Raw genomic sequence first — 27,675 nt, forward strand, 5'->3', positions numbered from 1 at the left:
AGACCACAGAAAAGTACAAATTGGCTCAAATTACTGGATATTTAAAAAAATAAAAATTATAAAAGGGCTAGGAATATGGTCGAATCCAAGAGAGGACCCCACCATTAGGGTGCACGGCTGGGGTTTATCTACGGGTATGAGAAGGGGAGAAGGGTATGGGTTTGAGGCAGGAGATTAGTGAGTGGCAAATTGACAGGCAGTGGGGCTTGACCTGTCAGTCATGGAGAAGTGTCAGTCACAGCCAGAACTCAGCTGCAGTATGGTTTCAAAGCTCTGGATCTGGTCCTCCCGAATCTGACAGCAGAATGGGTGTATAAAAGGACAACAGTCATTGGCCTGGCTTATGGTCACTTCCTTCTCTTGCAGTGATCAGTTCTGCATTCAGGGTATATTTTCTTTTACTACTCCCACTCTTCAGAGGATTTCTTTTTTGGGGGGGAGGTGGGGTATCGGGAATCGAACACAGGACCTTGCACCTGCCAGGCAGGCACTGTGCTGCTGAGCTATATCCCTTGCCCTTATATTTTATTTTCTTTGAGACAAGGTTTCATCATGCAGTTACAGGCTTGCCTTGACGTCAGCCTCCCAGTTGCAGCACTCCAGGCCAAGAAGACTTCTTTTTCTTCTAAGCTATTCTCTCTTCTTTTCTTCCTACTGTCACTTCCAATACGTGTTAAATCTCTGCGTTCTTAGATTGTCTTGTCCAATTCTTTGAACGGGACAAGAGCCTGGAAACAATTCTTCGAACGGGACCCAGAGCAGCCCACTCTGGTAACACAGTGATTGTAAGTCACCTCCCAGACTGGCTTTCTTTAGGTCAGCTTACATTCAGGTTATCTCCCAGGCGCACCTGTATTACACCAATAGTTATACATTAAAGGAGACCGTTGGTCCACTCATTACCTGTGCCTCACAGAGGGCCCTTAAAGCTGAGATAACCTTGGCTGGGTTAGAGGGAACACCTGGGCTGGGTTAGAGAGAGGAAACAGCTGACTTGGCCCGAGAACCGGGCGCTAGAGGAGCGGGAGGGGAGCCTGGGAGGCTTTAGGAAGCGGTGTGATATGGCGATGGCAGTTCAGACCTAGGGTATGCGCTTGGTCCCAGGAGGAAGAGCTCCGGTGGTTGGGAGCAGGACTGCGCCGGGGCAAAGCCCAGCGGCGGGGCCAGGGGCAGAGGGCAGCCAGGGGCCAGGGGCAGAGGGCAGGCCTGCTGCAAGCGGAGCCCCGCCCCAGTCCCCGCCCCTCGGCTCCGCCCCCGTCCCCGCCCCTCGGCTCCGCCCCCAGCCGCCGGCGCGCAGGTAGTGAGGAGGCGGAGCGCCAGCGCCACGCCACGCCCCCGCGGAGCCACCGCCCGGCAGCTGGCGGTCGCCGCCGAGCGAGTCTCGGGATCGGGGCCCTTGGGGAGGTGAGCGCGGGGCGGCGGGCCCGCGGGGTGGCGTCCGGACTGCCCTGGGCTGCCGTGCGCGGCTGCGCGGCGGGGGAGGGAGGCGCCCGCCCTGCGGAACGCCCGGGGCCCACGTGGGCCCGCCCGGGCCGGGACCAGACTGTGCGCCCCAAGTCCACGACCTGGGCTGCCAGACCCGGGCTCAGCTCAGGCGCGGGGGCTGGGCCAAGTCACCGCGCCGGGCACGTCGGTTGAAAGCCCGGAAGGAAGAGAGGGGACAGTCCGGAGCGGAGTGCGCAGCTCCACCCTCGCCCCAGAGCTGCCGGCAGTTTAGAGCTCCCCGCCTTCGGCTTCTCCTGGGTGAGCACCGGCGGCGAGGCCGAAGTGTGGGCGCGGAGCCCCGCCGAGGTGGAACAGGTGCGGGCGGGGGGCGCACGCCGCTGGGCTGCGCGGAGCGCTGCGTGGGATCCACGAGCCCCTCGGCTTGCCGCGCGCCACACTGGGGCATCGGGCTTGAGGTTATGGAGAGGTGACCTACCCCAAGGGACAGAAAGGGAACCCAGCTCTCGGGTCTTCCCAGCTCAGTGAAAGCCTCCAGGAGAGGGCTGTAGGGTTGGGCTATGAGAGAGGAAGTGTTCCTAAAAAATCGCCCTTGCAAGGATAGACCTAGAACCCCACTTCGTATGACATTTCCTAGTGGAATGATGAGCCCAACGTGTGTTGCGCTGTTGTCACTCTAAGGCCGGGAGGGGAAAGTGAAGTTTGTTTTAGAGCTCTAGTTCTCAACTGGGAATTGGCACTTAAAAAAAAATACTGAGGATTAAATTCAGGGCCTTTACACTTAGCTACATCCCCAGTGGGCGCCCCCCCCCCCGTTCGAAATTTTTATTTTTATTTTTATTTTGAGATAAAGTCTCACAAAGTCACTAGGTTGGGCTCAAATTTACCTGCTTCAGCCTTCAAGAGTGCTGAGATTATGGCATGTGTCACCACTCCTGGCTATTGAGGGATCGATGGTAAGGGACTTTTGCCTGTCAGAGAATATTTGGCAATGACTAGAGACTTTCTGGTTGTCCCAGATTTAGGAGGGGAGGTAAGTTTTGTTGCTATTGAACTTTTGAAGGTCAAGCCCAGGGGCGGTACTGGACTTTAAACAGAACTGTTTAAACCAAAATGATAGTGCTGAGCCGAGATTGGGGAACGCCCCCTAAAGCCCCCAAGCACCTGGTCTGCGAGGTACTCATTGATTTCCTTTCCTACCTCAGTTTCCTCACTGGTGAGGGGAGCAGCTTGGAATGCCTAAGGCGGTGGGCACGCAGTTATTCCCCTGGCAATCGGGGTACTTCAGAGCCTACCTCTCCTCTGCTCACAGCCTCTGCAGGAAGCAGATCTGGGTGCTATGGAGGAGAAGCTGGGAATAGGGTCCTCACCCCAGGACAGCCTCCCATGCAGGGTGAGCCAGGGCAGTCTGTGAACTTAAATATCCCTGAGAATGGGAGGTGACGGGGCGAACATTGGACCCACAGATTTTCCCAGAGCTGGACTGCTAAGGCTGATGTGCGTGTGTGATGCCTTGTGACCTGCTGGGATTTTCCCTTCTGAGCTCATACTGAACTCCTCCAGTTACTTATGCCAGGAAAGTAATTGTACCAGGAGCTTGTACCTCACTCCCTGCCCCGGAAACTGGCAGAGCAAGAGAGCAGGCGGGTTGGGTTTTGGCTTTTGGTCTTTTTACCGTAACAGACTGGAGTGAAATGCCCGTGTTCCCTTTGGACAGAAAACAGTCATGGTGGCCCCTTATGTGTGTGTCACTCGAGGACCAAGACTGAGCATCCAGGCTTATATGGAGCTGTTTACCCCCAGGGTCACTCAGAGCCGACTCCTACACAGTTGGCTCATCCCCGAGCCACTGCTACTCCTGGAGTGCCCTCCACCCACGCTCACCCAGTATCCAGGAAGGAGACTTGTGTTCTGTAAAAGAAGGACTGAGTCATGCCCCCATGTGCACTGAGGGCCACTGCAGGGTCTGGGGGCAATGGTGCTGTTATTTTTCTATAGCCTGAGCTCTGGACATTGCTGTGGCCTCCACTGGGATCCTTGTCCTACTGTGGTGAACCTTGCCCCAGGTAGACACTGGCTTAGAGAAGGAGGTAAAGTGTGTTCCAGGGACTGGGATGAGGTGCCCATCCCCGCCTGTCTCTGATACATCATAAGGGAGATGTGTGTTTTTGCTGGTGACCTCCTACCTGCACATCTCCTGGGATCTCTGTGTCACAGACTTTGGAGCAGACCGAGGTGTTGCCCTGCAGCCCAGGGGAGTTTCCAGAGTGAGCTCACACACCTGCAGGTTGTCAGAAGTGGCTCCTGACTTCCTCTCCAGTTGAGCCAGGCTAGGGGAGGAGTGGCAGGTGCCAGCGGCTTCTGAGGTCTAGCTGACCAGTAGCACAGCAGCTGGGAAGGGGAAGCTGCCAGGCCCAGGCGGCTCTCAGGACATAGGCGTCCTTACAGGAGAAGCTGGTATGTGCCAGGATGTTGACAAGGACTTTCCTGGGACTGTCCCTCAAGCGACCTTCGTCTCCCTGAGAAGTAGAGTGTCCCAGGGAAGCTCCTATTTCCTTCTTATCTTCTGGAAGGTACAGAGCTGCTTATATACCGTCAGGGGTGAGCATGGTGACGGGATGGGGGAGTAGGTAATTCCAACCTCAAAACTGAGGTTCAGGGCCCAGCAAGGCATAGTGGTCTATGAGAGCATGCCCGGGAGGGCGTGAGTCACTTAAATAATAGTCTGTGCCTCAGTTTCCACACCTAAGCAGTGGGAGCATTTGTGAGGCGATGATTCCAGGGGGAATTGGCTAGTGTGTGGCTCTTATGGGGACAACATGAGTGGAGCCACTGTGGTCATAGACTTAGGAGCATGGCACACTCAGGTCATGGCAAAGGCCCTACTTTGTGGGTGGTTGGGCCAGGTAAGAGCATGCATCCAGAGGTGCAGCACTGGTATTACTGTCTATAGCTGTGTCAGGGCTGGAGGCCCAGGAAGTGAGGATGGGTTTCCATCTGGGCCTGGACTGCTGCCCACTCCCAGGGTGACCCTTCCTGCCCAGCTGTGTATCCTTCACGGTGCTGGGGATCCCAGAGGTGACGCCTCTCGGACTGGGCTTTCTCTGGCCAAGGATCCAGGGCTTTATTCTTCTTCTCTGCTTCTCACGTGTGGCTCCTGCACCTGTGCCACAGTGTCGCAGGTGGTATCAGCTGGCCTTCTTGCCCTCAATATTTTGCTTAGGGTGCCTTTTCCCACTCATATCAGTCTCCCTACATCCTGGTTTCCTGCAGCCATTAGAATACCCAAAAGAGCAGGATAGGGTGGACCTGGCTGGGGTTGAGGACCTTATCAGCAGCCAGGGAGGGAGCTTAATGACAGCTTCCTACTGCTGCTTACCTCAATTAGATGAGATAATGTTTGCAAAAGCCCTTTGCTAAACTGAGAAGTGCTGTCCAAGCCTTGGGAGCTGTCACTTCAGCCTGGGGGTGGGAGGGGCTTCTTGGAGCTGGCCCTTTGTGTGTGCTTCTTTGTGCCCCCTGATCCCCTGCTTTCAGGGGCTGCAGAAATGGAGGTTCAGAGCACAAGACCCTGCCTGGGGGTGCAGCCTCATCCCCTGCCTGACTGTGGTACCTCAGAACAGTTACTCAACCTCTTTGAGCCTCAGTTTCCCTACCTGTCAAATTACGCCTGAGGCTCTAGGGGCCATGTGAGTGATGGTCGCGGAGCTCTGCTAGGATGAAACTGCCAGCAACCTACTGCTGGTTGAATGCCAAGCTCTGTAAGTTCAGAATCTTCACTGTCATCTATGCTGGCTGGCTGTATGGCAGGGCACCGCCCGTCTCCAAGCCAAGGAAACAGGCTCAGCAGTGGCAGTGTGCCCACAGTAATCCAGTGCCCAGCCAGGTTTCGGCCCTGTTTCTGGCCCCCAGCCCTCCTTCTTACTCAATCAGAGAACCCCGAAGTGAGGTGGAAGGGGAGATGGTAGACAGATGAGTTTGTAGGCCTGCCTGGCATGGGCACAGCCCTGATGGGCCTGGAAGCCACTGAGGCTGAGGCCAGCTTCTTTCAGGGCAAGCGGGGAGCCCCAGGGTAGAGTTCCTGGGAAATCAGGTTTATTAGCTTCTTAATGACTGTTTATAAGCTGAAAAGTGTCTGTCTGGCATGTTCCCTCCTGGCAAAGAGGCTCCATGCAGATGGAGCAGAACGGAGGATGCCCAGTGCCACCCACCCCCTACCCTGGGTGTGCTGCTTCTTAGAGTGCTGGGTGCTCCCAGCTGACCAGCCTCAGAGTCTGTTTCTGGCTGAGAGACACTGGGCAGGGTACTTCCCTCTCTGTAAGATAGGTAAGACTGTCCTTACAGCTGATCATGCTTTTGGTGTGAGCCCTGGTTAGTGGTGACAGAAGTACTAGATCTGAGATGGGGGAGGCTACTTAGCATCTTGTGCGTAATCCCCTGAGGCTCTGAAATGTTAAGTGCCTGGCCTGAGCTCACATAGCAGTTAGGGGTGGGCCTAGGACCCTGTCTCTCCCAGGGAAGCAGTATATTCACTGTCTACAGTCAGACCATAAGGGGATGGTGGAAATGCTGGGCCCTCTGTTAGCAAACCCGAGACAGAGCCTCCCTTGCACGCATACCTTAGTCCAAGGAACCCCTAACAGAAGGAGAGTGGAGCTTGTCTGCTTGCCCACCCCAGACTAAACCCAACCTACCCAAACTGTTGAGCATATGCTGGGCTTCTGCTGATTCCAAGAACCAGTAAAACCCAGTTCCCATTTACCCAAGCAATGAGCAGATCTGGAAAATTGGAACAGAGTACAGTTCACACCAACCTAGTGTGGATGTGACCCCTGGTGTTTCCCCTTCCTCTCCAGACCTCTCCTGTGTCCTGGTCTGTGGCTCCCAGGGATGGGCCACAGAGCTGGGGCAGACTATGCAGCCTTCCCAGAGGAGGCCAGGCTGCTGATTGATCATCCTCGGACCCCACCACATACCCACTTCCTCTCCATTTCCCCAGAGCTGTGATCACTCCTCCAGCCCTGGGAGCCGCTGTTAACCTGCCTCCTCTATGTTCCGGGCTCTGTCCAGAGAACCTGCATCTCAACCCAGCTGCTGTCCACTGGCCTGGCACCCCTTCCCACTCCTCCGCTGGAAGGTCCTAGGGTTCAGCAGCTGGGGAGGCCTGGCCACATTCCCACATCAGTGGTACCTGCTCTGAATGTTACCAGCAACTGCTACCCCTTGGCTTGGGGATACCTTGAGCTCTGCTCACTTCCTGCGTCAGGGTCTTCAACAGAGGAGGAAGGGTTCATGTCTCTGCCAGGTACTCTGGTGAGTGGTCTTGAGAAAGAGCAGAAGGTTGGAGCAGAGGGTGTGGGGTGTAAGTCCACAGGAACAGCGTGTACCCTCTCCACTTGCCACATGCATGGGCAGGTTTGCATCCTGCTGGGGGCGGATCCTGGAGCCCAACACCCGCTTCCCGTGTCTGTGGTGGGTTCTGACACCAGAGCCACTCTAACTGGGTCAGGAGTAGCCCTGAGCCTGGGGTCTGATGGGGAAAAGCCCAGAGAAGCCAGTGACCACCAAACCCCCAAATCTGCAGTGAATATGGTGCAAGCCCAGGAGAGGGAGAGTTGGGGGCTCTTTGGGGGAAAGGCCACCTGTTTGTGGGGTTCCTGAGGGTGTGAACCCACAGGCTGTTCTGTTTTTCCTGCCTGTGGGTGGCTGCCGGCCGAGGTGGAGTGAGTGTGCTGTTTGTGTCTGCACCATCAGTTCCTGTCATCTGGGGAAGTGGGTCCTGGAAGGAGCTCGCGTCCTTCCCCTCCTCTCCTGTGACTCTGCCCCCGTCCTTTGGCCTCCCACCTGACTGCTGGTGGTGCCTTTCTCTGTCACTGTGGCCCTTCCCGAGTGGCTTTTCACCTTTGCTGCCTCTCACTGGCTGTGTAGGGGGGCTGGCCAGGGTGGGCTTAGAGTTAGAATGCAGTCCTTACGTGAGCCTTCCTTCTGGGCAGGCAGACAGGGCTGGGGAGCTCCCAGGGGTCAGCAGAACTGGAGTGTTAAAACTGGGGATTGCGCAGTGGGTAAGGGCCCTCTTCCTCTTCACAGCTTTCTAAAAACACCCTAGTTCCTAGTGGTGGCCTTGGAGGGAAGTTGAGTTTCAGCCTCTGTGGCCAGGAAGCGGGAGAGAATCAACTTCTGCACCCCCAGCCCTCACCGTGTCACCCTGTAATTCAGCCCAGTACTGACTCGCAGCTGCAGCCTGGCCTTCCACTGCCCCCTCCCTCCTGGCCGCCCACTCTCCCAGGACACTCAGTGGACTTGCCCTCAGGGCTCCATAGCTGGAAGCGACTTCTGAGCCAAGCTGTGGTTTCTTCACTACATCAGTGCAGGTGACTGGGCCCCTCCCGGTCACACCCCACCTTCTGGATGGGACCCTTCTCCTTTCTGTCCTCATTTCTGGCTGAATTTCTGGGCAAGTCTGCAGAGTCCAGGGGTGTGGGGGATCTAGTTATCATTAGCAAGAAAGGAGGAGCCTCTAACAAGCTGCCACTGTGGGGTATTGTGGGGGTAGAGAGAGCGTGGAGACTCAGTCAGACTCCTGGGTACAGATAGAACTTCTCTGTCCCCGGCAGGCTGGGAGGGGACATCATGTTGGCACTGTGACTTTGGGCTCATGTCCTCTGTGCCTGGGGAGGGGTGCTCTTAGACACCCTGCTATATTGCTGGTGGGGTGGCCTTGCCTGCCCTGGACATGCCCAACGGGCCTTGCTTGGGAGCGCCCAGCCCCACCCTTTGTGGGGAAACTGGAGAGGTGGTTTCTGAGTCTGAGTCTGCATTTCTGTGCCTACGTGAGCCGGCTGCTGTGGCTTAAGTTAGAGGGGCCCTGACCCCAGGTCCCAGAGACACATTCCTCAACCTGTGCTCCTCCAGGGATCTGAGCAGACCCCGCACTTTTCCTCCGGGTGTGCCCCACCCCCACCCCATGCTGGACACCACCCTGAAGGAAGAGGAAATGGAGTCTACCCCACTCACAGCCCAGTCCTTCTAACGGGGCCCCTTTGGTGTCTCCCAGCTCCTTCAGGGGTCAGGCTAAAGGTCTTCCTCTGGGGAGGGCACCTCCCCAAGATCCAGCTTGGGCAGGTGGCCTGTTCTGTTGCCCAGTCCTTGACCTCCCCTACCCCACCCAACCCTAGATGGGCTGAGAAGACAGGTCTAGAGTCCTAGAGAGAGTGGTAGGTGGGTAGATGTGACAGTTTCCTCTGTAGTGAGCAAGCGCGGCGTGGGGCAGGCGATAAGTGATAGGCAGGGTGGCTCCACCATCCCGGCGCCCTTTTCTGCTCGGCCCCTGCCCTTTGCTGTGGATGTGAGTCAAGTGGGATCCTAGAGTGCTTCTGATACTACTCACCTCTACCCAGGCCCCTGCCACCCACTGAGGGCAGCTGAGGGGCTGGGCTCCTACCTGTCCACTTCTGCACTCAGGGATCTTGTCAGCCCCTCTGCTCCACTGGGGAGAGGGCCTGGTAGGAAGTGGTACAGACAGGGCTGTGTGTATGGGTGAAGCAGGAGCATCCCCTTTTCCAACAGGCTCCTCTTCCCCGTTGGCAGAGCAGGAAAATGTGGCACCAAGTGAAGCTGTCTGTGGGCGGTTGCCCAGGACACTTGCTGCTTCTCTGTGAAGGTGGTGGAGAAGAGGCCTGAGCTCCTCCCTCTTCAACGCTCCTGCCCTTTCTTTCTGGGGTCAGCTCGATTCTCTTGGGGTTCTCAGCATGGCCCTGGGCCTGGCCCAGCCTCTCTGGCCTTAGTGTGTATCTCTCCTTTCCCTCAGGAGATCAGAGAGGAGTCCATGGGTAGGGTCCCAAAAGGGGCCTTGCAGTGACATGGCCTTGCAATGGGGGGTGGGGGTGGCTGGGCATTTCCCAGAACTGAAAGTAATGTTCATGGTGGACCAAGGAGCTGGGGGGGAGGGGGTGAGTCATCTGGGCCAGCACTGTCAGGGCCCTGCAGCAGGCATAGGGACAGGGTCAGGATGGGCAGCAGTGAGAGGATCCCTCCAGAGAGGGCTGCTTCATGGGCTGGCTGTGGGATCTGTATGGACTGACTGGTGCCTGCCATTCAGGGGGCTCCCTGGGTAAGGACCCCTGTGCTGCCCAGGCTCAGATGGGGGGCTGTTGCTTAGGTGTACAGGACGCTGTGAGGTCACAGCTAAAGTGGTGGTGACTCTGTCTGCTGGTAAGGAGGCAGCTTCCTGGTGACTAGTCTGGTAGGGTGTGGAGCAGATCTGAAATTCTGATACCAGGGGGTTGAGTGTGATCCCTGTTGAGTTCTAGAAAGATCCTGCCTGCCTGGCCACCTGCCCTCCCACTGGACTTCCTCTGATTCCCCTTTCCCCCAGGGCAGTGCCCACTCGTTGCCCTCTCACTGAACCCACAGGAGGCTGTGTTGGGGAGTTTTCCCTGTGGAGGCCCCAGGGGAGGCTGTTGCCTTGGATCTGTGTCCTCGGTGACTTTAGGGCCATGGCCAACCCCAAGGAAGGGTCAGTGATCTATGATCTTTCAGGGGTGTGAGCTCAGGTCGCCAACACTTAGGGATAGCAGAGGCCAAAGTCAGCTGTAGGTCCCTGCTTGGTGAAGTGGAGCAGCCTGGGCCCAGGCACAGTCTCAGGAGCCCACCTGGGCATCACTCCACACTTGGGAAGAGGGGCATCTGCAGCTGAAGGCCCTCATCCCTATGCACAGCCTAAAGGGCAATGCCCATTGGAATTATAGGGGGCCCGAGTCCACCTCCAAACCTCTGTTTGCCCTCAGGCAACCTCCTTATACCCTCCAGGCAGCCCCAGGCCTCTGTGGAGCTCCTTAGAATTCACTGGCACATAGACCTGGTGTCCTTCCCTGCTGGACCATGGGCTTTGGCTCCATGGGGGAGGTTCTTCCAGCCCTGTGCATGTGCCCCTCTTACTGCTTTAGATAAGGAGAGTACCAGCCCCTGCTTCCCCCAGAAGACCTTGGCCCTGGAGCTACATGTTTGAGTCCTAGCTATACCTCTTTCTGGCTCTGTGAGCTTGGGAAGATTAATGAGCCTCTCTGACCCTCTATTCCCCACTACAAAATGGAAGCAGCGGCCGGGTGTGGTGTCACAGGCCTGACTCCCAGCCTCTGGGAAGCTGAGGCAGGAAGGTCACAAGCTTGGGTCTAGCATGTGTAACTTAACAAGACTCTGTCTCAAAAAATAAAAAGAGGACCGGGGATTTAGCTCAGTGGCATAAGCGCCTGCCTGGCAAGTGTGAGGTTGAGAGTTTGATCCCTAGTACCAAATAAAATTTTAAAAATAAAAAGGTACTGGGCTGTAGCTCAGTGCAGATGCCCTGGGTTCAATGCCCAGTACCACTGGGGAAAAAGGAAGCAGTGGTGTTGACCTTGAAGAGTGTTTCAAGGACAGTGAGAGACAAGCACATGGGAGACTTAGTGCTCAGACACTGGGCTCCTCCTTGCCACTTCCGGGGTCAGCTCCAAGCAGGACCTGCTGAGCTTTGCTGTGCGGCAGCAATCACCCTGCGTGAGACTTCCTAAACACAGAAATGCCGCCAAGTTGTTCTCATTAAAATGGTTGAATTTTACATTATCCAGACTTCATCCCCATAGGTTATTAATAAAAACAATGAAACACATCCAGAGAGCTCCAACACTGTCTTAAATATCAGGCTGATTTTAGCAGAAAGGAAATTGTAATTAGAAGGTAGCCAACCATCCTGAATTGTTAAAAGTCAAATGTTTTTATTCTAATAATTCTGAGACAGAAAGAAAAAGAGTAGGGATGGATGCACTTTGAGACCGTAATGTTAGGTGAAATAAATCAGACACAGAAGCTTAAATATTGCATGGGTTCTCTTCTAGGAGAGACCCAGAGTATAAAAAATTTATAGGGCAAAATCAAAGGTAGATAATAGGGAAGAGAGAGAGCTTTTGTAAATGGGTAGGGGACCTAGAGATGGAGGGGACAGGGAGGTAAAAAAATTGAGATGTGTTGTGTACTGCAAACATGGAGTACGTAAAATTTAAAACCCTTATTTAAAAAAGAGGGGCTGTGGATATAGCTCAGGAGCACAAGCGCCTGCCTGGCAAATACAAACATTTTTTTAAAAAATGGATTCCAGACCTTAGTGGTACTGATGGGTTGTTCAAGGTAGACAGCTCCAGGCTCGAGGACCAGCACTGGCTTCAGGTGGGTAGGGCTGCCAAGCAAAGGGCCCTACTGGTTTTTTTGGGTACTGGGGACCAAACTCATGACGTCACACTTACTAGGCAAGTGCTTGAGCCACTGAGCTAAATCCCTGGCCCTTGCAATAGGGTCTTGATGAGCTGGACCTGGTAGTACACACCTGTAATGCCAGGAGACTGAAGTAGAAGGGTTGCAAGTTCAAGCACAGCCTGGGAAATTTAGCAATTTAACAAGCCCCATCTCAAAAAAGGGCTAAGGATATAGCTCGCTGAACGCACAGGCCCAGGGTTCAGTGCCCAGAATTCCAAACAAGCAGGAAACAAAGGACTTGAGGTTGGCAGCTTTCTCAAACCACCCTTCCTTCTTTCAGGCTGAGAGCGCCAAGAAAGTTGCCGTGGAGCTGGTCATCTGGCTGTCCATCTGCCCATCAGTCCCCAGAGCTGAGGCTGGACTCTGAAGCATCCGCACAGGGAGGCGAGACCCAAAACATGCCCTAGCTACTTCCTGCAAGCCCGAGAAACCACAGGCCGAGCCCAGATCTGAAGGTAAAAGTTGAGGCCAGGTGGGCCGGGGCCGGCGGTGTCACTTGGCGGTTGTTTCTAACAAGTATGTGCTGAAGGCCCCTGAGGGGCCGGCTCTGCCCTGGCATTGCAGTGGATACAGCAGGCAGAAGACAGCAGTGAAGGGAAAGAGCAGGGAGGGAGAAGGGTCAGGCTGCTGAAGCAGTCATCACCAGTGCTGCCCTCTCCAGGGCTGCGGGCAGAGTGGCTGCCGTGGGCTGAGGCCCACCGTCTGTGGAGCAGCTGTGTGAGGCTTCTGTCATTGGTTTGGTTTGATATTTTGAGACACCCATGTCACTATGCAGCCCAGGCCAGCCTTGAATGTGCAGAGATCCTCCCGCCTCAGTTTCCTCAGCATTGGGATTACACCCGTGGGCCAACATGCCTGGCGGTGCCCAGTGCTTCTGATCATGACTTCTGGCCACCACCCATATCAGAAGATGTGGTCGGCACCCTGGTTTTGAAGAAGATGAGAAAAAACTAAACCCTTTGCCAAGGACCTTGGAAGTGGAAAGAAAACAGCCAAGGGTTTTAACCAGAAAAAGATGATAGGGCAGAACAGAGTTCAAGGAAGAGAGGGAACGAGGCAGAGAGATTGGGGGTTGGTGGCACAAGCCAGGAAGAGGCCTGGTCAGGGTGAATGGCCACCTCTGTCCAGGGCTGCTTGGTGGGATATGCTGGAAGGCAGACATGCTTTCCCTTCACCCGGCTGCCCGTTCCTAGGACTCGTAGTTTGTGAGCAAACACTCAGGCAGCGATGGCAAACCTTCTGGAGCTTTCAGACAGCTATGAGCACGCGTGCCTAGGTTCACCTCCACTGACGCCGTGGGGAGGAGTGTTGCTTGCAGTGCTGGACACAAAACACCCTGAATCACCATCCATCGCGGCGGTCTGTGCGCGTTCCACTCAGTGAAATCATGGCTGTCTTCAAAGCAAATAAAGTCTGTCTGTCTGTCTGTGTACACAGGGAAAGCAGTCCACACTGGAGATCACAAATGAGTGATGTGTAGAGTTGTGTTTTTTTTTTTTTAGAATGAATAAAAACAATGGAACAGAATTTCAAAACAAAATAATAGATTAACAATGGTTAATATAGTGCGTATTGTTATCTTCAAAGTAGTTGTTTGGATTACACGATACAATCATGAGAAAGATGATCAAACAATGAAAGCACAGACCTTTCTGATGAACTAACAGATGAGCAGTATAGTTACCTGCCTTGTGCATGTGCCAGTGTGTATATGATGTGGAGTTTTTAAAGCCGTGTTCTTTCCAGGAGCAGAGAGAGAGGCAGCCTGGAGGAGGGGCCCAGAGATCTTTCCTGCTTTGCAGCTCTGGCTCTTGTGTTTCAGTGCACACATACCAGTTCTGTTGTAAAATGAAGTACTTGCCACTGTGAGAAAAACAGTACCAGCCAGGAGGGATTTTCAGTTATCTTTTTCCCTCCCTTCTCCTCCCCCTCCTGCATTTCACTGTGTTGACCAGATTGCTTTGAACTCATGGGTTCGGGCCATCTTATCTCTGGAGTAGCTGGGATTATACGTAAGCCACTGGGCCTGGTTTTCGTTTACCTTTAACAGTTGTAGGGGACAGGGTCTGCCATGCTGGGTTTGCTTCCCTGGGAACTAGGCTGAGTCACCACTTCTGCTGCATAGCTCAGGGACTGTGGTACTCCATGCTTCCCCGCACAAGAAGTGGCTGTGCCTCTGCTTGTTACCACAGGCTGGCGCCATATTAGGGTTCAGAGCACTGGGTTGTTCTGGAGCCTTTACCTTGTCTTCCCCTAAATCCTTCCCAGGGACAAAGTCAGGGCCCTTTGACCACAGGCCCCTGGCCTGTCCTGACCAGGTGACTAAAATCATTCTAGCTCCAAATCCTGCATCTTTGTGCTTCTTTTATGAATTGGTTCTTGTCTCGAGCTGTGAGGCCAGAAATGGACTGAGGTAGAAAGCTGAGCCCTCCTGAGCCCTACTGGTGTAGAATGCAAATGACGGTCAGAAATAGTCTTAGGACAGAAACTCCGCCCAGCCAGGTGCAGTGTGGCTTTGAGCCAACTCTGAACAGTCTGGCTTTGATCCTAGGCTCCCTCCCCCAGCACTAGGATCCCCAGCCCTTTGGTTACAGTCACCCCACTGTACTCCTGTCTCTGTTCCAGCCCTCTGCCCATCATGGCCTCAGCTGACAAGAATGGTGGGAGTCTCTCCTCCGTGTCCAGCAGCCGCCTGCAGAGCCGGAAGCCGCCCAACCTGTCCATCACCATCCCGCCACCCGAAGCCCAGGCTTCCAGCAAGCAGGACAGGATGATCCCACAGGTGAGGAGCCAGACTGGGGCTCACTGTCCTGCCACAGAAACAGTTGTGCCCACATGACATGTTTCAGACAGTTTCAGTTGCTAACACTGTGCCCTTGTGCATCCTGGACTCTGCATCTGCTGCCTTCTTTCTGAGCCTGATAAGATATTGCAGGAAGTTCCTGGGGTGTGGATTATAGGGAACAGGAGGGGCTGTCCTTGAGAAAGGGGTCCTGGGCATACTAGGGCACTGGCCGTTTGCATGCAGGTCTCTTGGTGCCCTTCTGAGGGCTGAGGGGGACGGGGTCCACAGCTCCAGCAGCCTCTGCAGCGCCTGACTTCTCAGGAAGATGGAAATGAATTCCTGTCCCATAAAGAGCTCATTGAGAACAGCCCCCAATGGCATGGGCCTCCCACCAAGCGGGGGCATAAAGGGGTGCTGTGTTCACACCGCTCGCTCACCCCAGGAGTTACGTAGAATGTACAAAGTGCAATGGGAAGGTGCTGGGTAGGGAGGCACACTGAGATTTTCTGGGAGACATGAGGAAGCGGAGATTTTAAATGCATAATGTGGGGCGATGGGGGTTGCTCCTTAGAGGCTTGCCTAGCATGTGTAAGCCCCAGGGTCCATCATCAGCACCACGTAAACAAGCAAATTAGTTAATGCATGGAAGCAGCTGGGGTGGGGGTGGAGTGGGGCTGAACTTGTTGCTTGGGGCTTTCTTGCCAGGAGGCTACACCCATTACCCCCTGTCCTCCCTGCAGAAGCCCAAGAACCCAGCCTACATGAAGAGCGTCAGCCTCCAAGAGCCACAGGGACGATGGCAGGATGGTGCAGAGAAGCACCCTGGCTTCCGACGCCAGGCCTCCCTGTCCCAGAGCATCCGCAAGTGAGCACCCCTGCCCTGCCTGGCCATCCTGGCGCCGTATACTCTGGGCGCCTGGACGTGTCCTGAGCCTGTCCCAGTGTCCTTTTCAGAAGGAGTAAGAAGGTGTCAGCAGTCAGTGTCTCTGCATTAATGAGGGTCTTGTGTTACGCGGTAGGTGGGAAACTGAGGCCTAGAGGCCTGTACTATGCAGAAAGACATCCTGTGGAGACTGAGGAAGTCAGGAAGCTGGAGGACCCTCTTTCCAGCCCCACTTCTCATGCTCTAACCTTCACCTCCGCTCAGAGGGCTCCAGTCAGGGGCTGAGGCTGAGCCGGCAGGCACGCAGGTCCAAGTGTGTGGACATCTCCATGGTGTACATGTGCACCTCACCCTCTGGCGCCTCCCTCACATACACGCAGTCACCACGCGCCCCGTGCTCTCCCTGCATGCTGGCAGTCGTGCACTGCCCACCCGCCGCTCTCCTCCACAGGGGCACGGCCCAGTGGTTCGGGGTCAGCGGCGACTGGGAGGGTAAGCGGCAGAACTGGCAGCGCCGCAGCCTGCACCACTGCAGTGTGCGCTACGGCCGGCTCAAGGCCACGTGCCAGAGGGACCTGGAGCTGCCCAGCCAGGAGGGGCCGTCATTCCAGGGCACCGAGTCTCCAAAGCCCTGCAAGATGCCCAAGGTAGACTTTGTGAGGAGGGGCAGCCGGGTGGCCATCCCAGCTGGGAACCAGTCCACTTTCTCCCCCTTTGTCCCCTCCAGATTGTGGATCCACTGGCCCGGGGCCGGGCCTTCCGCCACCCAGACGAGGTAGACAGGCCCCACGCACCCCACCCACCACTGACCCCTGGGGTCCTGTCCCTCACCTCCTTCACCAGCATCCGCTCTGGCTACCTGCCCCGCCGCAAGAGGATGTCTGTGGCCCACATGAGCTGGCAGGCTGCTGCTGCCCTCCTCAAGGTAGGAACCCTGTCTTCCTCCCACCAGGTGCCTGCCTTCAGTGCAAGGCCAGTGGGTGCGCTGGGGCTCTAGAAATGCGGGGGGGTGCCCTGGTTCCCATGCGAGTTCCACACTGCCTGACTGCACTGACTCGTAAGTCAAGGAAGCAGGAAGTGAGATGTTACCTGTGACTGCTGGGCATAGGAGGTGCCCAGGGTGGGGGTGATGCCACAGTTGGGTAGTTAGTTTGGGGGAGGGCTGGTGTCAGGGAAGGGAGGGTTTAGAGTGTCAGCTGTGGGAATAGCTGAGGCAGAGGCTCTGGGTCCCGCCAAGAGCGTTGTGGTTGGGGAAGCAGTTTGATGTGGTTTTCATGAGGAAAGGTGTGGCAGGAGATGTGGAATCAGAAGGGTGGGCAGGGGCCTGATATGCCAAGCCAGGAAGCTGAAATGGGGGAGCACAGCTGGAGCCTCTGGGAGAGTGAAGGTCTAGAACCTGGGGTGCTTTGGGTGTTAGGATGTTAGCAGCTCACGTCAGAGAGGCCAGGGAAGGGCTGGCTCCAGACCATGGGAGAGTAGGGTGGGTAGGGCCAATAAGCACCCTGCCTTTCCCCCTCCCCTACGCCTGGGCAGGCGCCCACTCCTAAGGTGCTGATCCCAGGGACAGCTTGACAAGTCCTTTGGTGATGAGGGACTGGGCACCTGAGCTGCTGTGCCCGTCTTAATGTCCAGGCCTCTGTTTATGTGCAGGGTCGCTCAGTGCTGGACGCTGCTGGACAGCAGTGCCGGCTGATCAAGCGCAGCTTCGCCTACCCCAGCTTCCTGGAAGAGGACGTGGTTGATGGGGCAGACACCTTTGACTCCTCCTTTTTTAGTAAGGCAAGCATGGAGTGTGAGCCCCAGGTGGACAGGGGCTGGGGTACTCTAGGAGCTGGGAGGGGCATCTTTGGCCTTGATCATGTCCCGTGGAACCCCTAAAATACCCAAAGAGCTGTGGACCATGGTGCAATAGACTGTGTCCTACATGGAGCTGCTATGGTGGGGGGGGGGCGTCCCCCCAAGGAGGTTATCATCAGGGCTGACAGAACCAGTGGCTTCTCTTTCTATCCTAAAGAGCTTGTCTGTCCAGTCTTGCCTTCCCCTGATTTGGGTTGCTAGAGGCAGTTACTTGGGACAGTCACTCCTTATACCACTTTTTGTGCCCACCACCCCAGGAAGAAATGAGCTCCATGCCCGATGATGTGTTTGAGTCTCCCCCACTCTCTGCCAGCTATTTCCGAGCGATCCCACGTTCAGCCTCCCCAGTCTCCCCTGATGGGATGCAGATTCCTCTGTGAGTGGGGGATGGAGCAACCCAGCCCTCGGCCTTCCCACACCTGGTCCCTATTCCCAGTCCCTCTGAGCCCTAGGGTGGACACTGGGGAGACAAGGGGACATCAGGCTGAGAGCCACCATCCTCTCCAGGAAGGAGTGTGGCCACACCCCTGTGCCAACGACCCGGCGAGGCAAGCGCATTGCCTCCACTGTAAAGCACTTTGCCTTTGACCGTAAGAAGCGGCATTATGGCCTGGGCGTGGTGGGCAACTGGCTGAACCGCAGCTACCGCCGCAGCATCAGCAGCACAGTGCAGCGGCAGCTGGAGAGCTTCGACAGCCACCGGTGAGCTCCGCCCCGTCCCGGGAGGGCCTGGAGCTTCTTCCCCGTCCTTCTCCTAAAGCGTGTTACACCCCTGCCCCCGTGGTTAGCAAGCACTAGAGGAGCATCTTCCGCAGGTCAGGAGTGTGACCATAGCTCGGGGACACCTGTGCTCTGGAGCACAGTGTAGTCTGGGGACCCCCAGAGACTCACTGCCTCTCTTCAACGTCCTGCGTTCTCTCCTGCGTCCCAGCCCAGTGCCCAGACGGTGGTCGGCTCGCTGAGCACCACCACACGTAGGTCCTGCAAAAACCCCAGGAGAAAGCAGCAGGGCAGGGCGAATCACAGGGACATTTGGAAGCTGGGCTGGGAATGGGTGCTGGGGGAGGCCATGCACAGCGACTTTGAGGGAAATGAGATGGAGGAAGGTGATTCTCAAGTATGACTGGCAGTGTGACCTGATAGACGCTAGACCTCAAATTACAAATAATGAACAAAACAAGTATGAGTGTCCTAGACAGAAAGAAAGCCAGAGAGCGGGGCGAAGAGCTCCTTGGGAACACTGCTAGCAAGATAAGATGGGTGAAGAGAAATGGACAGGCAACAGAAATGCTGTGCGAAGGTCCCGAGACTGCAGGAAGCGTGTTGTGTTCCAGAAACTGCAAGATGGGGAGAGGAAAGAAGCATAGAGGGGGGCAGGCACAGTAAGACCTCAAGGTCTCTGTGCAGTGAGAGATTGTAAACATCCTCCTTGGGCATTGGGAAGCATCAAGGGTCTTAAGCAGAGAGAGAAACACATAGATGCATCTGTAAGTTGCTCTGGGCAAAGATAAGTTGGCTGAATGGAAGCAGGGAGCAGAGGACCCAGGTGAGCCTGAGCTGACCCAAGAGCCTCTGTCCCCAGGCCCTACTTCACCTACTGGCTGACCTTCGTCCACATCATCATCACGCTGCTGGTGATTTGCACATATGGCATTGCACCTGTGGGCTTTGCCCAGCACATCACCACCCAGCTGGTGAGTTGGGGTCCCAGTCTTCTCTCGGGGTCTCAGCCTCCCACTAAGGCTTCAGCACAGTAGGTGCCAAATCTCTGCCACCCCAGCACCCTAACCCAAGCAGGAGGTGCTCGGGCCCACCATGGCCTGGCCCCGTCTTGGAGGCTACACTCTGGGGACTGTCTTGCCCCTCTTCCACTCTGTGGCTCCGAGCTCACTCTTCTGATGCCACCTCTGTGACAGGTGCTGAGGAACAAAGGTGTGTACGAGAGCGTGAAGTTCATCCAGCAGGAGAACTTCTGGGTTGGCCCCAGCTCGGTGAGGCCCAGGCTGGGGATGCCATCAGAGAAGGGAGCCCCTGTGTCCTGTCACCCCCGTCTGGGCAGGTGGGCAGCTGCCTACCCGGAGGCCCCTCACTGAGGGAAACTTGACAGAGTAAAGGTGGAGTGGGGGCCCCTCCAGTCAGCCCAGGCTCACCAGCTCCTGTCACACTCCCAGATTGACCTGATTCACCTGGGGGCCAAATTCTCCCCCTGCATCCGGAAGGACCGGCAGATCGAGCAGCTGGTGCTGCGGGAGCGAGACCTGGAGCGAGACTCGGGCTGCTGTGTCCAGAATGACCACTCGGGCTGCATCCAGACCCAGAGGAAGGACTGCTCGGTGGGGCCCTCTGATCCCTGCCACCCCTACTCTGGTCCCTTTCTGCTGTGGTCTGGGGAGAATCCTTTAAGGCCTGTGATTATGTCTCTCTATTCCCCCATCCCTGCAGCCCCATACATACCCACAGGCACTCAACCTAGCACAGAAGACCCTGCTGCTGATTGGTCTCTGCTGTTCCCCTAGCTCAGCCCTCCAACCCTCTGCCCAAGAGGCCCTGGACAGGCCGGGTCTCAGGAGAGTCTGGGCCTGAGCCCTGGGAATGGGAGAGGCCCTGTCCTGGAGGGTCCTTTGTCTGCATCAATGCTCTGACCTTAGGCCAGTGTAACCAGATCTTCTCCACCCTCTAGGAGACTTTGGCCACTTTTGTCAAGTGGCAGGATGATACTGGACCTCCCATGGACAAGTCTGATCTTGGTCAGAGGCGGATGTCAGGGGCTGTTTGCAACCAGGACCCAAGGTACAGCCTCAAGCTGCCCATGGTTCCAGAGTAGCCCACAGGCAGGCCGCCTCAGCTACCGGCTGGGATGCTGGTGGGTGGCCGGCAGAGGTGCCTCAGCCCATCATTTTGCCAAATCTGATCTCTGCCTCCAGGACCTGTGAGGAACCAGCCTCCAGTGGTGCCCACATCTGGCCTGATGACATCACCAAGTGGCCGGTGAGTGAGTGCCCCTGAGTGAGCAGCCCTGGGTAGAAAGTGGTTTGGGAAGGGAGGAGGGATGGCCTTCCATCACTTGGGCCTCCCTCTGATTTGTGTCCTCCACAGATCTGCACGGAACAGGCCAGGAGCAACCACACAGGTTTCCTGCACATGGATTGTACCATCAAGGGTCGCCCCTGCTGCATTGGCACCAAGGGCAGGTGAGCTGGCCTGGTACCGCCACCCCCAGGCTGATGCCCTCCACAACTGTGCCTCCATCCCCTGTCCAGGGCCACCCATGGTGTGAGCAGAAAGAAGGAGAGCTTTCTGGGGCTGAGGGCTCCCCTTTCTGCCTGCTGTGGCCAGGATCTGGGCTCCAATCTAGGTGGGCAGGGTTTCTTCATGCCCCCTCTTTCCTTTCTGTGCCCCCAGCTGTGAGATCACCACTCGAGAGTACTGTGAGTTCATGCACGGCTATTTCCATGAAGAGGCAACACTCTGTTCCCAGGTGGGGTGACACCTCGGAGCTATCAGGGCAAGTGCTGTCAGCCTGGGCAGAGGAAGCTGGCACTGAGGCCTCAGGGGCTCGCGTGTTCCCACACTGGGTCCCTGGACTCAGCCAAGGTCTGACCACAACCCTCCTCCAATCCCCCAGGTGCACTGCTTAGACAAGGTGTGCGGGCTGCTGCCCTTCCTCAACCCTGAGATCCCAGATCAGTTCTACAGGCTCTGGCTGTCTCTGTTCCTACATGCTGGGTAAGAGGGTACTCATCTGGTCCCCAGCCTGTCTGATCCAGCAGTCCCAAAGTGCTGACCATGCCCGTTGTACCTGGTCCCCAGCTTGGTGCACTGCCTCGTATCTGTGATCTTCCAAATGACCATCCTGCGCGACCTGGAAAAGCTGGCTGGCTGGCACCGCATTGCCATCATCTTCATTCTCAGTGGCATCACAGGCAACCTTGCAAGTGCCATCTTCCTCCCATACCGGGCAGAGGTAGGGACAGTCAGGACAAGGGCCAGGAGGGTGGGAAGTAGCACCCCCGACTCCAGCCACGAGCTTTGTGGCACACAGGGAGGCCCAGGCCTCTGCTCCCTGTCCCACACACTGGGATGGACAAGAAGGCCCCTGCTCCCCCCCACTCCCCGCCATAGGGGCTCAAGAGTGGGTGGACAGCTAAGCTGGAGCTTAGGGGCTGGGCCCTTAATCTCTAGCAGGAGGGAACAGTGATGATCTTGAGTCATCACTCACACCAACCCCCGCTCTGCTCACTGCTTACCTCCAGAAAGAGTCTTCCTGTTCCCCTTTGTGGCTTCGTTCTCACCACACGCCTTCCCAACAGCATAAAGGCATCCACAGAGTGGGCCCACCTGGCTCTCCTTCACCTCCAGTCTTGACGATCTTGGCCTGTTTAACCTGGCTCTCTTGTCCTGTCCCGCTCCCTCCCCATTCTAGCTGCCCACCAGAGCTGGCTTGGTTGTGCTGCTAATGGCATGGGTCCTGCCCTGGGCAGGAACACAGCAGATGCTCACTGTGCACCGAGAGGAAGGGTAGCATAGATCCCACCCTGGCCTGGCAGTTGTAGCTGTGCGCAGGCCCCTGCATGAGGGTCTCACCCCTGCCCAAGCGGTAGGTCCTGCTGCTGATCGTCCAGCTGGTACCTGGTACCCTGAACACATCTCCCCTCCTCCGTCACAGGTGGGCCCAGCTGGGTCGCAGTTTGGTCTCCTTGCCTGCCTCTTTGTGGAGCTCTTCCAGAGCTGGCAGCTGCTGGAGCGGCCCTGGAAGGCCTTTTTCAACCTGTTTGCCATTGTGCTCTTCCTGTTCATCTGTGGCCTCTTGCCCTGGATCGACAACATCGCCCACATCTTTGGCTTCCTCAGTGGGATGCTGCTGGCCTTTGCCTTCCTGCCCTACATCACCTTTGGTACCAGCGACAAGTACCGCAAGCGTGTGCTCATTCTGGTATCGCTGCTGGTCTTTGCTGGCCTTTTTGCTGCCTTGGTCCTCTGGCTCTACATCTACCCCATCAACTTGCCCTGGATTGAGTACCTCACCTGCTTTCCCTTCACCAGCCACTTCTGCGAGAAGTATGAACTGGACCAGATGCTGCACTGACCCCCAAGTGGCAGGCACAGGTGTCATAAAAAGTGTGCCCGCGGTGGGCTGCTGTGTGTGCCAGAGACTCTGGGACTGGCCCTGGTCCCAGGCGCTCACCCGGAGAGGCAGGGCCGACTCCATGTGAGATGGCCAAGAAAGGCAGGTCCCGGGGTGTCAGGTCCCCGCTTTGTCAGACCCATGTGTTCCTGGCCCGGCTTGGGGACACCCAAAACACCTGCCTATCTGAGATTCTGGTTACAGCCTGCCTCTACTCCAGGTCCCCTCTGGGGACAGTTTGTTTTCTTCCCAGGGCCCAGGGCTGCTGCATCTGCTGGTGCTCCTCCCCACTGTCACTGTGAGCAAGCCCCTGACAGACACACAGGTGCTCCCTCTTGCCCCATGGCTAGGATCCCCCACCTCCACCTATGGCCCCCTTGTTCTCTCCCCTGGGAGTGTACCTGCTTCATTCGTGCCTGGTGAGCCTTCCCCTAAAGCTCTCAATGGGGCATTCTGGGGGAGGCTGCAGTCTTGGTCCAGGCACAGACTCAGCAAGGAGATAGCTAGACAGCACCCTGAGCCTTTGCCTACTTTTAGCACCAGAGGCCGGATGGATTCTCCCAAGTCCCCCCTCAGCCCTGCCTCTGGCGTCAGTGTTCTGCCCCCCCAGGTTGTCCGATGCCAGGTGGTCCCCATCAGCTCCACCTCACTACTGCCCCAGCCAAGGGGACAGGGCTGAGGACCCACTTCTAGGGGGTGCCTAAGGCTCAGTTGTGCTTGGATCTGGGGTTTTTGTTTGTTTTGTTTTGTTTTTTACTAGTTTATATTATGGTCCTAATTTTTAAAAATAACGCTAACTTTGTGTAGATGACATCTCAAATGTATTAAATGATACTCTTTGTGAAAATACTCTCTTTTAACTGAGGCCACCAATGCAATGAAGGCTGGAACTTTTGAGGTTGAGGGCCTCAGCTTAGAGGCACCAACTTGACTCAAGGGACAGCAAAAACCTTATAGGATTTCTTGAGATTTAGTTGGACCAAAAACCATCTGGAGCCAGAGGGAAGACCTCAGAGGGTCTCTTGCAAGGACTGAATGGCATCCTTAGACCCTTGGAGCCTCACCTAAACCTGCTCCACCATTGCAGTGAGGATGCCGGCTGGCCCTGGCTGAGATGGTCTAGGGGGAAAAGGCAGAGCACTGTCATTACTCCAGCCAGGGACATGTCCATTCAGCACGCTGTGCCCACCCACAGCCCCACAGCACACCAGCAAGTCACTGAGGAGGTAACAGGAACATGACTTTATTCTGTGGAAGAGGAGCCCACGTGGGACAGTGGGGCGGTCAGCAGGGGAGAGGGAGCAGGTAGAGCACAGGACCCTAGCGGAAGGGAGGAGTAACCCTTGTATGCACTTTCCTGCCCATCACAAGGCCTTAGCCTCTCCCCATTCTGTTCCTAGCTCTCCCCCATGCTAGGGGCTGAGGCCAAAAAGGAATGTCCGTGAGGCCCCCTGGCCTCAGGATGAGGAAGGAAATGGAGAAGGGATCTTAAAATACCTCCCGCCATCGCCATGTACCAGCCCACCCAGTCTTGGGTCTCGGGCCCAGAATCTGGAGGGCAGGAGGTCCAGGGAGCCCCATGAGGACCAGGGCGTGGCTGGTCCTGGGTGTCTGAACAGCCTGGATGCTCTCCCATTCCTCTCTCTTGACCACTCTGGCTGGGAATTGCTGTCTGCTCTCCTGCTTAGCCAGGCTAGGGTGGCAGACAAGTGGGCATGGAGCCTGCTGCACCCCCACCCACCCCAGAGCCAGGAGGCAGCCCGGCTCAGCAGCCACTGTTCCGGCGGAGGAAGGCATGGCTGCGCAGCGAGCACTGGAGCTCTGTGAAAGCGAGGGAGCCCACAGCCACGGCGCACGGGCCCACGGCCTGGAAGCCGAACTTCTCGTAGAAGGGCACTAGCACATGCTCGCACATGAGCACTGCCCGCCGCACAGCTGGCTGGCCGCCCAGGTACTGCAGGTAGCGCCACAGCAGGATGGAGCCCTTGCCCTGCTGCCGGAAGGTGCGGTGCACAGCCAGCACATGCAGGTGGGCCATGCGGCCCCCGGGCCTGTGCAGCGTCAGTGACTCCTGGAGGGAGCAGGGCACAGGAGTCCAGGTCACCCTGTGACCCTGCTCCCTGGGCTACCTAACTCAGGCTAAGGGCCACCCAACGGGACTCCAAACTGGGAGCTATGCCACACTAGGCCCAGCGAGGAAACCAGAAGTTCTTTAAGATTCCTCAGGGTAGGGCTGGGCACTCTTGCCCTGGGAGGGGCCTATGGCCTGTGTTCATCTCTGGCTCTGGAAGAAATCCCAGCCCTGGAGCTCTCTGCTCACTGTCTACCCAGTGCTTGGCCAAGCTGTCTTCCAGCAGCCTCCCAGGAGCTGGGTGTCATGGGCCTCCACACTCACCTGCGTGAGTCTCTTCTTGTCCCAAAGAGAGCCAATGATGAAGGCTACAAGGCGGCCTTCCTCGAACCAGCCCAGCGACAGTTCGGGACACAGGGTCAGGAAGTGCCGGATCTCATCCAGGTACAGGGGGCAGATGCCCGAGACAGAGATGAAGGCTGTGGCAGGGGGCGTACACGGGTGACTCAGTGGTCACTCAGATGTACCCACGCACACAGGAAGGCGGGGAGCTCAGGGCATCTGCATCCCCCACTTGAATGCACACATGCCCTGGTTCTTTAGTTTGCACGGAGCTCTGAAGGGCAGGAACCTGGAGCTGGCTCAGCACATCCCGCCAGAGCCAAGCCGGCTGCTTACCTTCGCGCTCAATCTCAAACACGCTGACCGCATCCTCCAGGGTGAGGCAGCGAAACTCACTGGCTGGAAGTGTGTGACGCCGCTGGCAGCTCTGGGACTCTGAGGTCCCAGACAGCAGGCTCAGGGCCTCGCGTTTCAGGGGGAGGATGCTCTGCATGGCCATCCTGGCTGCTGGTGCGTCCCTGCAGTGTCCCAGCTCCTGAAGCAGCCTTGACACTGAGGAGGGCCCCTTGTGGGACAACTGCCAGGGTCAGGTCTGGTCCACATTCCCAAGGAGTAGAGACAGAGACAGTGTATCCAGGACCAGGGTGCCCTTGTCCTTCCCAAGGGCAAATTCTGGAAACCCCAAACATGGGTGCTGCCTCTCCCCCACATTTCCTTGGGGTCAGGGTGCTCAGAGCAGCCTCTCCAGAACTCCAGACTCCATCTCTGACATCCTGGTGCATCTGCACCTCAGGAGGTGGTGGAAGGGAAGGACAGCAGCCTGAGGCGCCCTAATACCACTTCCCAAGGAGGCAGCAGGGCACAGGAGCCTCCATAACCCCTTCGGCTGCAACTTCAGGGTACGCAGGTGCCCAGGTCTCCCACACTGCTGTCAGGGGGCTTGTCTTACCTGTCCAGAGGGAGACTGAGGGTCCTATGGGTGCAAGACAGTGTGGCCAGGAGCTTTTTAGGCAGCCTTGGTCCTCAGTCCTAGGGGGAAAAGCTCCTTAATCAAAGTGGACCCTAAAGCTGAACGTGGTAGTACATGTCTATAATCCCAGCATTCTGGAAAGTTGAGGCAAGAGGATTACAAGTTCAAGGCCAGTCTGAACAACTTAGCAAGACTTTTAATAAAAAAATTTGGGGGGGGGGGCTGGGAATTTAGCTCAGCGGCATAAGCACCTGCCTTGCAAACAGGCAGTGGTGGGTTCGATCCCCGTAACCGATAAAAAGGAAAAAGACAAAAAAATTTATTTTTAAATTATTAAAAAGGGGGTGGGGATATAGCTCAGTGTGAAGTCTTGAGTTCAGTCCCCAGGACAAAAAGAAAGAAAAAAAGAAAATGAAAGTGGGCCCTTCCAGAGTCCAGATGGCTTGAGACTGAGCCATGGACACACAAGATGGGGGACAGGGATTGTCACAGATTTGGGAGCTTTGGAAGATGTGGGAGGAAGAGGCAGGCATGGAAGTCACACATAACATTGCCAGCCCTGCTCTTCATATGGGGGAAGCTTGTATGTACACATCGTGATCCCTGGAAGCTTCTGGGTGCTTTACACTTCCCAGAAGAGGTCATCCCTGCTTCCTTCTGCCTTCAGAGACATTCAAAAATCCCATGCCTGAGAATCTGGAGCAGGGGTCACTTACCAGGATTTTGAAGCAGAGCCTCAGTGTGCCTTTTCCACAGAGCCGGGGACCAGGGAACCTGGACCCCAAGCTTCAAGGAGACTGTGACAGGTGCCACTGGCAGCACGTGACATTCTCAGAGACTTCTAATCCCTCAGCCCCACCTCCTGCAGTACAGCAAGAAGGCAGTGCCAGCGAGGCTCAGCCGCTGGGCCCCGTGCCTGTTCTGCTGAGTGTGGACGTCAGTGCTGGCACAGTGGATGCACAGGATTACTCAGCCAGCTGGGCACAGCACCTCACCCCTTCCCCTCGGAGGCCCCTTTGAATCAGGCAGCCTGTGTGCCCTGTTGGCATTCCCACCCCTCGCTTCATGCTGAGCCCTGGGTAAGCAGCTTTCCCAATGCACATGACAGTCCTGTTGGGGGAGCAAGAACCCTGCCTTAGGAGGGAGCAGGCCATCCCACTCCTTCATGAGCAAACCCAGCATTCAAAGAGCACAGGGAGGCTCCCAGCAGCACTTTGCATGGTTTCCAAACCAGAAACAGTCTAAATCCCCACCACCCAAGGAAGGATAGTGGAATATGCGCAGAGCAGCATGTGGTCCCGCCAGACAAACCACATGAAACACGGGGCCACTGGTGACAGCACCATCACTGAGAGGCCAGGCAGTAAAAACGGACTGTGAGACGCCACGATGAGCTCTAACATCCTGTCCAGACGGGGTCAGCAGCTGCCCAGGGGCTTTGGGATGTTGGGGAGGCCATGTTCAGTTGCTCGATTGAAGGCTTACATGGGGATCTGGCGGAAATTCAGGCTGCCAGCTCATGCATTTTTATGTATGTATGTTCTTAAAAGCTTACTTACATATTCAAGAGATTGCTCTGTCCAGCGTCTGGACTTCAAAGCTCTCTGACTGCCCCTGACCACTCCTTCCAGGATGAGTCAGCACCTGGGATGAGCTTTTCCCCCTGGAGGGTAACCCAGGCCCATCTACCTCTTACGCAACTCAGGCTTCCTCCCTTCCCGTCCAGCCTGCCTGAGTTCTTCTCTGGCCAGCAACTGCCCTGGCCTCCTACCATCCCACCCCAGCCCATCCCAGGCTCTTGAAATCTCTGTCCCACAGGTGCATTCCCACTACCTCACTGCAGAGTGTGCCAGCCCTCACCCCTGACCTGGGGAGGGACTGCGGTGGCAGCTCTGCATGACATACACTTGGC

The 27,675-nt window shown here is 56.3% G+C and overlaps 2 protein-coding genes across 7 annotated transcripts; one reads left to right on the forward strand and one right to left on the reverse strand.

Annotated features, from left to right (window-relative positions):
- The first annotated feature begins 1,249 nt into the window (after positions 1 to 1,249).
- Positions 1,250 to 23,227, forward strand: Rhbdf2 (rhomboid 5 homolog 2). 4 transcript variants are annotated; one of them, XM_063242582.1, is made up of 19 exons: positions 1,250 to 1,404; positions 12,011 to 12,185; positions 14,356 to 14,512; positions 15,256 to 15,380; positions 15,850 to 16,045; positions 16,126 to 16,323; positions 17,049 to 17,177; positions 17,513 to 17,631; positions 17,763 to 17,957; positions 18,838 to 18,949; positions 19,172 to 19,246; positions 19,427 to 19,588; positions 19,936 to 20,045; positions 20,180 to 20,243; positions 20,352 to 20,446; positions 20,658 to 20,733; positions 20,881 to 20,981; positions 21,066 to 21,219; positions 21,922 to 23,227. In XM_063242582.1, the coding sequence occupies exons 3-19, from the start codon at positions 14,369 to 14,371 to the stop codon at positions 22,339 to 22,341; spliced, it is 2,475 nt and encodes an 824-aa protein (XP_063098652.1). In that variant the 5' UTR covers positions 1,250 to 1,404; positions 12,011 to 12,185; positions 14,356 to 14,368; the 3' UTR covers positions 22,342 to 23,227. The 4 variants fall into 4 exon arrangements, with proteins under 4 accessions (XP_063098652.1, XP_013007474.2, XP_003461490.2 ...); XM_013152020.2 differs by lacking the exon at positions 1,250 to 1,404 and adding an exon at positions 1,419 to 1,800; XM_003461442.4 differs by lacking the exon at positions 1,250 to 1,404 and adding an exon at positions 1,419 to 1,743.
- A 380-nt stretch (positions 23,228 to 23,607) lies between these two features.
- On the reverse strand, positions 23,608 to 27,396 carry Aanat (aralkylamine N-acetyltransferase). 3 transcript variants are annotated; one of them, XM_063242584.1, is made up of 5 exons: positions 26,480 to 27,396; positions 25,743 to 25,822; positions 25,130 to 25,345; positions 24,776 to 24,930; positions 23,608 to 24,451 (listed from the first exon to the last, which is right to left on the reverse strand). In XM_063242584.1, the coding sequence occupies exons 3-5, from the start codon at positions 25,290 to 25,292 to the stop codon at positions 24,146 to 24,148; spliced, it is 624 nt and encodes a 207-aa protein (XP_063098654.1). In that variant the 5' UTR covers positions 25,293 to 25,345; positions 25,743 to 25,822; positions 26,480 to 27,396; the 3' UTR covers positions 23,608 to 24,145. The 3 variants fall into 3 exon arrangements, with proteins under 3 accessions (XP_063098654.1, XP_013007605.1, XP_063098653.1); XM_013152151.3 differs by having other exon boundaries at positions 25,130 to 25,358; XM_063242583.1 differs by having other exon boundaries at positions 25,130 to 25,385.
- Between the last annotated feature and the right edge of the window lie 279 nt (positions 27,397 to 27,675).

This window comes from Cavia porcellus, unplaced genomic scaffold (assembly GCF_034190915.1).
Source record: "Cavia porcellus strain 051 isolate PalLab524CR breed Dunkin Hartley unplaced genomic scaffold, mCavPor4.1 scaffold_32, whole genome shotgun sequence".
NCBI classification, from domain to species: Eukaryota; Metazoa; Chordata; class Mammalia; order Rodentia; family Caviidae; genus Cavia; species Cavia porcellus.

Excerpts from the sequence above, each read along its gene's own strand:
- Rhbdf2 (XM_063242582.1), top strand. The coding sequence starts at position 14,369 with ATGGCCTCAGCTGACAAGAATGGTGGGAGTCTCTCCTCCGTGTCCAGC. Across the intron at positions 14,513-15,255 it reads AGGACAGGATGATCCCACAG|AAGCCCAAGAACCCAGCCTA; the intron begins GTGAGGAGCCAG and ends TCCTCCCTGCAG. Across the intron at positions 16,046-16,125 it reads AGCCCTGCAAGATGCCCAAG|ATTGTGGATCCACTGGCCCG; the intron begins GTAGACTTTGTG and ends TGTCCCCTCCAG.
- Aanat (XM_063242584.1), bottom strand. The coding sequence starts at position 25,292 with ATGGCCATGCAGAGCATCCTCCCCCTGAAACGCGAGGCCCTGAGCCTG. Across the intron at positions 24,931-25,129 it reads GTTTGAGATTGAGCGCGAAG|CCTTCATCTCTGTCTCGGGC; the intron begins GTAAGCAGCCGG and ends CCCCTGCCACAG. Across the intron at positions 24,452-24,775 it reads ACAAGAAGAGACTCACGCAG|GAGTCACTGACGCTGCACAG; the intron begins GTGAGTGTGGAG and ends TGCTCCCTCCAG.